The following is a 10950-nucleotide window of genomic DNA, read 5'->3' as shown; positions in this document are numbered from 1 at the left end:
TGGACCATTCTTGATACACGGAAAATGGTTATGCTTGAAAAATGCAGCAGCGTTGCAGTTCGTGACACAAACTGTTGTACCTGGCACCTACTACCATACCCGTTCAAATCCTTTTGGCTTGACCATTCACCTTCTGAATGGCACACAAACACAATCCATGTCTCAATTATTTCAAGACTTGAAAACACTTCTTTAACCTGTCGCCTCCCCTTCATCTCCACTGATTGAAATGGATTTAACAAGTGACATCAATAAGGGATAATAGCTTACATCTGGATTCACCTGATCAGTCTAAATCATGGAAAGAACAGGTGTTCTTAATGTTTGGTATACTAAGTGTGTATCTTTTCATAAGCGCAACATGACTTCAAGAGACAGGTTGGAAATGTTGACTGAAATACAGGACAAATCAACCTTTTTTTTCTAAATGAGTGGTGTTTGAATTTGTTTATAAAATGGGGGACATGATGGTTTGGTTGCAGGACGTGGGACAAAATGCGTAACTGTCCCACACAATCTGGGACATGTGGTCACCCTAGGTGCAATGTGGAGCACATATCCTCATTCAAAAACATCTTTAAAATATCACTATATAGTTTTCTATAACATGGCAAATCACCACCTGCCTTTAAAACAGTTCCCTTCGGAACTAAGCGTTTCTGTGTGTTTTGTGTCTTTGTCTCTTTGCAGGTCTGGCAGTTCACCAGATTATTACAATCACTGTGTCTCTCATTATGGTCATCGCAGCCTTGATAACTACACTTGTCCTTAAAAACTGGTAGGAAAGATTCCTTTACTTTGCAACTACTTCCCGACACACAATACACCACTTTTGAAATGCCAATGAAGTGGTACAAGGTATGATTTTATGTTTGTTTTTTGTCTTTGGTACGTGTTTTTGTAGCTGTGCACAGTCGGGGAATGGCCGTCACAGTAGCCATCAGCGGAAGATCCACCAGCAGGAGGAGAGCTGTCAGAACCTGACCGACTTCACCCCTGCCCGCGTGCCCAGCAAGGTGGACATCTTCACCGCCTACAACGACAGCCTGCAGTGCTCGCACGAGTGTGTGCGCACCGCCGTGCCCGTCTACACGGACGAGATGATCCAGCAGACCCCTATATACAAGACCACCTACAATGGAAATAGGTATGTCGGCTTTAAATTGCTCTTGGCTCTATGCTTCTGGGTCAGTTTAAGTGCTTCCCTCTCACTGTTGAGTTAGTTATGAGTTTTTCCTGGTAAAATCACATATTTGGGAAAAAGTCCTGGCCCTATCTTTGGGAAATGGTGTAAATCCCTCTTGTATGTAATACCCTTGTTAAAACCAAGTATAGTGTTATAAATAATTGGAATTACAGTTAAAAGGGGATTGAATTGCAATACTGTTAATGCATTTCTTTTGAATAAATATTTATTTAATGTACAAGTGAATAGTTTGGTTTACTTTAAGGTTTAAGTTTTGACCACTAAGGTAGCCAATGGGAGAGTTGACCTGGTTAACAGGAGGCCTGGGAAAGAAAGAGAGGGGTTGGAAAGAAAGAAAGAAAGATGGAGAGACATGATCAGTGCTGGTGAAGAAAAACTAGAACGAAGACTATAAAATAGAACAAACCCCATACCTACTGAGTTTGAAAGGGAAATGTTTATTTTATAAGAGAGTATTATTATTTTGTTAAGAAAAACTTAGTAGAGACTGAAGCTACCGTCTCATCGTGGAGGTATTTGACAGCCTCGTGGTTAGCCTAGCAACGTGCGAGACCTGGAGAGAATTGCTTGTGGAAGATTAACGAGTTCATGTTTCCATGGGATATCTGTTGCTGCTAAGGAGCACTGTCTGCATTGATAGCTGTGCTTGCTGGGGATATTGTGAGGACACCTGCTCGGAACTGCCATACTTCACTGAGGAAATATCTAGGAGTAGTGAGTAACCACAACGGTGGGGTGCTTCGGGACTTTATGTCTGTCTTCATTTTTGTTGAGCTCCAACGCGTGCCAACGGGTTTAAGAAAGCTTGCAAGTAATTTGGACATGGGTTATGCACGACTCATTGGGGTTTATTATTTTTTATTTATTTTTATGTGGTACATTGAAAATGTGATAATACAGATCTTGAAACGTATGTCTGTTGCATTGGAGTCATTTACTGTTTCGGTTTCATGTAATGCATGGGTAAGCATGTCCTTATATAATAACACAAATCTATAATCATTCTATCGGAAGTTAATACCCTAGTTGTCATCACCCTAGATATTTTACAATGGGGATTCTTATTGGACATGTCCTTCTCACCTAACATCCCATGCTGTTCAGATATTCTAAGTAAGGTAATATCGTGAGAGTCAAAATCGAGCCTGGTGAGAGGGTCAAATGTAACTGGTATGGTTTCCTTTCCAAAGTACCTCTATAAGAGTGTGTCCTGGACTTAGTTGATGAGTAACTATCAGGTTCTCACGGTCTTTTTGTCTCAATCCTTTGTCCTACAGACCTTCTCCCACTGAAAGGCAGCTGATTCCTGTGGCCTTTGTGTCAGAGAAGTGGTTTGAGATCTCCTGCTGACCAGTTGAAGTCTTTTTTACGTCACGTGGGTGGAATAGACTTCCTGTATTTATGCTCTGGTGAGTACCACTTTTCCCCCTTGGTCCCTGGGTGATTTTGTCCCAGTTTGGGAATAGAAGGGAACTTGGCATATGGTTGTTATTTCGTAGATGATTTTTCATAAACTACCTTGCTAAATGCAATTTAAATGGCAAGATCACCAAAGGTCATTCATTAGCTATTATAATTCAAAATGTTCATTAGAAGTTTAGGCTTGATTATGTTTGATTCATTCCCTTCGACAACCTAGTGTGTCTTTATTTGCCTTTATGAAACATATATTAAGCATTTATGAAGTTGCAGCCCTCGTTCATGTGGTCAGTGCAATATTGTTTGAATGTTTTGTTATGGGAAAGGGGCACTTTCACGTGACTTTCCTGCATTTTTTTATGCATCACGATAGGCTGGACTGCCTCCATTTGAAATTCAAAGCGTGAAAGTTAAACACATGCTCCGGCCCAGAGTGTGGCTGAAATACCAGGGGGCCACACGTCTGTTATTGACCCAGATTCAGAAAGGAATAGAAAGCCTGCAGGTACCATAGAATAAGGAAGAGGCCCAAAACCATTGTATCTATGCTAACATTGGTCTTAGAGAAAGAACCCAAACGCCCCAGTTCTTCCTTCCAGCACGGCAGTCTTAAAAGACATGGAGAGCCATAGTAGTTCGATGAGCATATACTATGTATTGCAGTGTGGGTGCATTGTGACATGGTACTTACAACTGGGAGTTATGGCACATGCTGTAGGCTATTTGATGTTCTCTATGATGAGTTTGACACATAAATGCTTATTTTGCACCAACTACTGCTTCAAACCTATTGATTTTCTACAGATATTTTGACCATTTTAATGAAGTATGTCATGATTTTTCTCCACAGGACACTTTGGTAAACTTTTCCAACCATGAGAAAGAAGTGACTCAAACAATGGCCAATTTTGTAAGATAGTGGGAACTCTCTCTCTCTGGACACTGATGAAGATATTTATTTTTCTAAAAAATTATGACAAACCGAGCAGCCATACCGCTGCCACTTCATATTATTATCCAGAGACCTGTGGTAGTTTAGATATGTAGTTAGAGTTAATGTGTAGCTATATTACTGGATGTGCAGGAGAAGACCATTGCCGTCAGCGACACCTTGAAGAAAACTAGCTGCCTTGGAGAGCTAGGAGACTCTGAGACGCTGCTCACAGTGGAAGAAACTGAGCTGTATTACTGAACAATGTGCCAATAATGCCACTATGTGCCACAATCTGTACAGAAGGAACTTTCGACAACAATTTATGGACAACTAAAATATTGCTATATTAACTCTGTATCAAACCAACTCCATCTTTTTTTTAAAGAAAAGTGAAGAAAAAAAAATGTTATAAGTATTTGAATATCTTTTCTGATGTAGTTTTAAGAATTGTGTTGCAATGTCCCAAAAATGTTTATTATATGAAGCATTATTCATTGAGGCCAAGAAGAAAAAAAAGAATAATGGTAAATGCTTTATCCAACACTTACATTTAAGGCATTGTTTAAGGTCCCATTTTAAAACCAGAATAGTCTGTCTATTTTTATACATAAAAAGAGGTCAGTCACAACCCAAGCAGTGCAGTTCCCATGCCACACAATGTTTGGACTGTTAATGACGTGCCGCTGTCCAATCAGATATTAAAGCAAAGGGGACGATTTCAAAACACGTATCGAATCCAAGCCCACATTAATTCCCCATTCGGTATGACCTATTTCTCAGTGGTTTTTGATTGTGCTTACTACATTTCTTCAAAACTTCTGTCTCGATGGCTGTTCGAACAGTGCATACCCTATATCCTGTTGTGGTCAGTTCAATCTGAATGGTTATCCAGATAGCTAAGGCAAATAGAGAGGATTAGCAGTATGTTTACATATACACTGCCTCAGGTCATGTCTAATATATAAGTCTTCATTTCCTCTTCCATCCCAAGCATTATTCACAAGTGATAAGACATGATAAGTTACTATGAGTGGTGGTAGGATATGAGCAGTACTGCACAAGGGTGTCAATTTAGAATGAATTTGTAAGAATATAATTATTCTAACTCTACAATTACGGTTAGTAAGAAATATTGAATATCTCCTCTCAACTACAGTGCATTCGGAAAGTATTCAGACCCCTTAACTTTTTCCACATTTTGTTACGTTACAGCCTTATTCTAAAATGGATTTTTATCCGCCCTCCTCAATCTACACACGACCCCATTATGACAAAGCAAAAACAGGTTTTTGGACATTTTCGCAAATGTGTTAAAATAAACAACTGAAATATGACATTTCCATAAGTATTCAGACCCTTTACTCAGTACTTTGTTGAAGCACCTTTGGCAGCGATTACAGTCTCAAGTCTTCTTGGGTATGACGCTACAAGCTTGGCACACCTGTATTGGGGAGTTTCTCAGATTCTTCTCTGCAGATCCTCTCAAGCTCTGTCAAGTTGGATGTGGAGTGTTGCTGCACACCTATATTCAGGTCTCTCCAGAGATGTTTGATCGGGTTCAAGTCCGGGCTCTGGCTAGGCCACTCAAGGACATTCAGAGACTTGTCCCAAAGCCACTCCAGTGCTGTCTTGGCTGTGTGCTTAGGGTTGTTGTCCTGTTGGAAGGTGAACATTCACCCAAGTCTGAGGTTCTGAGCGCTCTGGAGCAGGTTTTCAACATTGATCTCTCTGTACTTTGCTCCATTCATCTTTCCCTCGATCCTGGCTAGTCTCCCAGTCCCTGTCTCTGAAAAACATCCCCACAGTATGATGCTGCCACCACCATGCTTCACCGTAGGAATTGTGCCAGATCTCCTCCAGAAGTGATGCTTGGGATTCAGGCCAAAGAGTTCAGTCTTGGTTTCATCAGACCAGAGAATCTTGTTTCTCATGGTCTGAGAGTCCTTTAGGTGCCTTTTGGCAAACTCTAAGCTGGCTGTCATGTGCCTTTTACTGAGGAGTGGCATCCGTCTGGCCACTCTACCATAAAGGCCTGACTGTGGAGTGCTGCAGAGATGGTTGTCCTTCTATAAGGTTCTCCCATCTCCACAGAGGAACTCTGGTGCTCAAGTTGTAGAAACATCTCAAGGATGATCAATGTTAACAGGATGTACCTGAGCTCAATTTTGAGTATTTTAGCAAAGGGTCTGAATACTTAATACATTTGCAAAAATGTATTTAAAAAACTCGTCATTATAGGGTATTGTGTTTAGATTTGAGATTTTTTAAAATTAATTTTAGAATAAGGCTGTAAAGTAACAAAATGTAGAAAAAGTGAATGTGCTGTACCTAATTATTCAGGGATTATATATTAAAATAACTAAGGTTCAGATATGTATTTTGGGGGAATTGTAATACTTTTTTTGTGTTGTATTTATCAAGCACATGCTAATTGAAATTATAATTGGAATGATCATATTAACATCTCCTCACACAGGAGATTTATAAAGGTGTGTGACGTATTTACAATTGGAAGTAGTCTTTTCTATACCATAATGTCAGAAATGCATGCAATCAAGAAATTGATATCTGCACATCCCCCTCCAGCAATTAAAAAAAAAAGGTATCCCTTCAAATTAGGTCCAAGTTAGCTGTATATCTTGCACTGTGAATGCAGTCACAACCATGTATAATAATGTTCCTCCATAAACCTCACCTCTACTGTATGAAGGAATACAATCTCAGCTCTTTCATGCCAAGTGCTGTACAGGAATGTACTTTCCTGGTGTGTGGGGGTTGCTCATGGATGTGTGCTTGTGGAATATCAGTGTGTTTGCCTTGTCAAAACCTCCAGCATCATCAATGAGATGCAGAACCAGGGGGATTGGGAGCAGCCAATCAAAAACAATAAGTCTGGGCCACATGTAATACATTAATTAATTGATAAGTTAATTCAATTCCATATTTGGTAAGTCAGGACACTTGGACGATGCAAAAAATCTTTCATTACACTAGTGGGTTGGTAGAAAGCACAAAAAACAACAACACTCGATTGCAATTATTTTGTGTGGAACGCAATATGTACAGATGTAAAGATGGACTGGATTCTGTCCTGGGTTGAGATCTGCACTTACTCAAGGAGACAAACAAGATTCAGGCCTCTGCTATTCTGTGCCCTGAGCTCAAGGCAGAAGTAGACCTTTAGTATAGGTCTGAGATGAGTTAGCCTAAATCACTAAATCATATGTTTATGCACCTGGAGGGGTAAAGAACTGACCTTGGATCAGAGGCTGTGGTGCAATATTGACTCCAAGTACACTATTCTCTCCCCTCACACACCAAAACACCATGAATGACAATGCCAATTTGGCCCAACATGTACGTTGAGGTTGAGTTACGTCAACATAACATATATTTTTGGAATGAAGAGTGTTATCCTGATAGTCAGAGGGTTACTAAATTACTGTATATTATACATGTGTAAATGTATTTTATATATATTTGCTTCTATTTGTGTACAGGTGTGTTCTATTTTTAAAGACCTGTCCCTTTTTGGGAAAGGTTCAGCTAGGTCGGGGATAGTGTCTTTGTTTACATGTGTAACTACAGTATTTCTTTCACAACACAAACTAACATTGTGCCAAGCTTCCTACCTGCACTTTCAAGCAGTACTTGTATTATATATTTAGCTAACTAATACAATACTTAAATAGAAGCTGCAATATTTTAAATACTGATAAAGGATTTGGGTTGTGAAAGGTTACAGAGCTACCGTCCATGAGAATCTACACAGACGTGAGAAGTTATTTTGATTGTATACTAGGCTGAGATCAGAATGCTGCTGCCTTGGGTTTGGTTGGTTAACAATGTGCAATTATCAAATGCTGACACACCATTTTCATAGGAATTCTATTTGCTTCTGGAAATATGATTAGTCATGGTGAAAAGGGAAGTAATGTTAACCCAATAATAATGGAATGAGAGAAAGTCAGACACTGAAACTGAGTTTCTTTTTAAAGAATTTGTGTTGTAATATTTACTACATGTAACTACTCTAGAGATCTAGACGTGTTATTTTTCTCTTTAAAGGCAGGGGAAACTATTAGACCTATGACCCCAATATTAGCTGAAGTTATAGATACATTATCAGAAAGAAAACAAAGATTAAGGGTTCAATGGGTTTTTAGTGTAAATATTTCACTCCCCTTTCATGGTAAACCGCTCATTGATGCAATGGTAACACTGGCAAGATTGGAAAAAAGGACACCTGCTGATGCATAAGCAGAGAACAAGTACATTGTTTTATGCTTGTACTGAAATGTACCGGGTATGTAATTATGTCTATCTTTCATATGATGATGACTGAAATACCGCTAATTGTTTTCCACAAAATTCTCCCCTCTCATGAACATCTTTGGATATTTTTGCCTCAATATTCTGAAGGAAGTTTGAGACGTCATAGGAATATCAGTGGCACAATTCCTTTCATGTGAAAGGTTCCTCGAGTGCTGTCTACAAGCCTCAGATGTTCGTATATGCTCTCAATCAATTATCAAAACGTCATATTACATTGTCCTGAATGCACATTTCTTAAATTCCTGATATACTGTGAAATTGTTACATGTGAAAGCCTTGCACCTTGCAACATTAATATCATAACTCTCTCAAGTGTCTTGAAATATGAATGGTAATACGCCCATAGGACTTCAGGTTAGTGTGTACTAACCTTTCTTTAGGGTCGTCACTTGAGTACCTAAACTAGCACTGGAATGGCAAAGAAAATGTAACTTGACATAAGCCACTCACAGGATTTCAGTTCTTCCCTCAGTGTGAAATATCATTGCCAACTACAATAACCATGATTCTCTGCTCAATCTGTTATGAAGAATATGATGCACTGAACCAGACCTCTGCTGTAGTTCACTAACGTGTTCACAGTACACTCATCCTTCCTCCACATTTGACCTGATACCTTGTATCGGTGTTTCAAGAAAGTTGTTTGAGGTTATCAATTCTTGTGGCAGGTGAAAATCAGGAAACACGAAAGAACATACCTAGCTCATGCAAAACCTATTTATTTTTCACAATGTGTAACACTAAGTTATCATTTTAGGCAACTTGGACATACATTAACATGACTATTTTATGTCATTGTTGATTTCACAGTTAGCCCACTTGACTGTGAAGATGACTTGTGTATACTCTGAATGGGAGGGGGAGTAAGATCAGAGAAATATGAAGTTGACACCAAAGACTGAACACCTTTTGTGAACAAACAAATGTCTACATAAGAGACATATCTGCTCTAGCTGTCTCTTCAGTGATCCCTGACACTAACGGTACAGAATGTCCCCAATGTGTCACCTATGACAAACAAACTGTCAATTAACAAAAGGATGCAGTCAGTCAGTGCCATCAGCAAGAGGAAAGCAGATGTCACACACATATTGGGCAGTATTTCGCTTCATGTCAATATCGTATTGAATATTAGTTGTATGCCTGACGTCTCAATGGCCCAAGAGGCCTTTTCTATCTATGAGATATGATGAACACCCCAGAACTAAAGTAATCAATCTGTCTTGTTTCTCAGTCTAATCACAGGCCAGGGGGTTCAGACTTAAAGTATTTCAATATGGCACTATACTGATGGGGGAAGACATGTTATCATAATGAACATTGTGACTGATTGATATCATTAAAATTCTTCTGGCCACAGGCTAGTTTCGGCACAGGGGTGTTACGGATACTCCTAGTTGTTCTGAAATACTTAGAGAAAGGGAATAAATACGGTGTCTGGGTTGTTTTGGGGTGCATATTTTTGCATTACATAGGGTCATTCATTCACACACTGCTTCCCTCATCATGTTATTATGACTTCACGTATTGTGCGCTTAAACTGTATCTAAAGCGGAGGGCTCCGATTCTCCTCCCAGATCATGTTTTTATTTTTCTATTCATAAGAGCTATTGTACTGACCAGTGCTTATCAATAGTGTCAATGACTTGAACTATCATTTAATGACGTCACCGTTTCCTGTACGGCCATTTTGGGTCAAGCGGTGTCTGGTTACATGAAACGCATCTGCCTATGAGCATAGCTATATGCCACTGCACAAAAAAGGGCCTCGGACTGACATTCAGTATGACGCCTTGAAAATGGAGTGTATATTGATCTGGACTGGTTTAACGTTGATATTTGAGATAGCACGACTCAATCGATACACGGTTATCACTGGACAGGTCATCAGAATGGAACAGAGTCAGTCCTGACAGTGAGGCATTGCCTCAGCATTGCCTTGTCACTCTCTCAGAGAAGACGAAGCCAAGCCGATATATGTCTGGGAGATATTGGGAAGAGGTTTCTTCAGGTATTGAAATCATTCACAAAGCTAAACGATAGACACACACATACACCTGACCGAGACGACATGTTTTTCTTTCTGGTGGTTTTTTTCACACGGCGCCACACAACAACAATTTGTTCAGAGAAACAATCACAAGAATCCATACTACTACTACTACACAGAACTGACTGAAGTCTTCTTGCCATAACAACTGAAAATTTGTACTTTGTGACTCCTAAACTTTTATATTTGTGTTTAATATATCAATGAGTACCTATGTTAATTTTGTATAAGATCTATGAATATAGTACACACATACAAACATACGCACACAGAAGGACTGTACTATAAACAGTAAGTTTCTGTGTCAGCTAAATGTTGTATACTTTTATTTTGTGTCTTATGGATCACATCTCTCTTCTTTTTGTAGGTATTGGTAACGTTTGAATTTCCAGGTGATTTTGATTTGGTTACTCTTGTACTTCTATGCTCTGTATTTGCAAGCACTGTAAATGCGATTCTCATTGGATTCGTCCTCTGTACATTTAGTACTCTGATGTTGCTATTAATAAAATGTCAAACACAACAGACTGTCTGCCTAAAGTCATGCTGGGGAGTTTGTCTGATAATTATAGGTGTGGATTTAGGGAAACAACACAAATGAACAAATAAACTATTTGAATATGACCCAGCTAACAATGAGGAATCCGCCCAGAAGCATCCCTCTTCCGGGGGGCCGGAACTGATTGAATCGGCCCGGAATCGGTTGTCGGACTCGGCCCGGAATCAAGACTGCCCAGAATCGGCCCAAGTACATCGGGCCATTTCCGTCGGGTCTACCGGAATTCAGCCGACTTTGCTGGAATTTTACCAGAATCCCCCAAGAAGCTGCCCGATGCAAATTTAAATAAATGTATACAAAATTACCCGATTTAGTAATTTTAAATATTACAATTTTATACAAATTATAGCCATCCACAAAAAAAACATCTCGTGTCAGAGGAAACACTATACACCTGGTGACCGTGTCAGCATGCATGCGCCTGGCCCGCCACAGCACGATGGGAT

At 39.5% G+C, this 10950-nt stretch overlaps 1 protein-coding gene across 2 annotated transcripts; it reads left to right on the top strand.

The window, feature by feature from the left end:
- The first annotated feature begins 302 nt into the window (after window positions 1-302).
- Window positions 303-10468, top strand: LOC115102276 (adherens junction-associated protein 1-like). Of its 2 annotated transcripts, none has more exons than XM_065016490.1 (5): window positions 303-378; window positions 691-778; window positions 905-1147; window positions 2485-2616; window positions 3477-10468. In XM_065016490.1, the coding sequence occupies exons 2-4, from the start codon at window positions 735-737 to the stop codon at window positions 2555-2557; spliced, it is 360 nt and encodes a 119-aa protein (XP_064872562.1). In that variant the 5' UTR covers window positions 303-378; window positions 691-734; the 3' UTR covers window positions 2558-2616; window positions 3477-10468. The 2 variants fall into 2 exon arrangements, with proteins under 2 accessions (XP_064872562.1, XP_064872563.1); XM_065016491.1 differs by lacking the exon at window positions 303-378 and adding an exon at window positions 395-539.
- Window positions 10469-10950: the final 482 nt, after the last annotated feature.

The sequence above is a fragment of the Oncorhynchus nerka genome, unplaced genomic scaffold (genome assembly GCF_034236695.1).
Source record: "Oncorhynchus nerka isolate Pitt River unplaced genomic scaffold, Oner_Uvic_2.0 unplaced_scaffold_19___fragment_2___debris, whole genome shotgun sequence".
NCBI classification, from domain to species: domain Eukaryota; kingdom Metazoa; phylum Chordata; class Actinopteri; order Salmoniformes; family Salmonidae; genus Oncorhynchus; species Oncorhynchus nerka.
The sequence above is the reverse complement of the archived record's forward strand: the minus strand, read 5'-3'. Positions and strand labels throughout refer to the sequence as shown.

Coding starts and splice junctions, on each gene's coding strand:
- LOC115102276 (XM_065016490.1), top strand. CDS start 735: ATGGTCATCGCAGCCTTGATAACTACACTTGTCCTTAAAAACTG. Junction 779..904: donor ACACTTGTCCTTAAAAACTG/GTAGGAAAGATT, acceptor GTGTTTTTGTAG/CTGTGCACAGTCGGGGAATG. Junction 1,148..2,484: donor ACCACCTACAATGGAAATAG/GTATGTCGGCTT, acceptor TTTGTCCTACAG/ACCTTCTCCCACTGAAAGGC.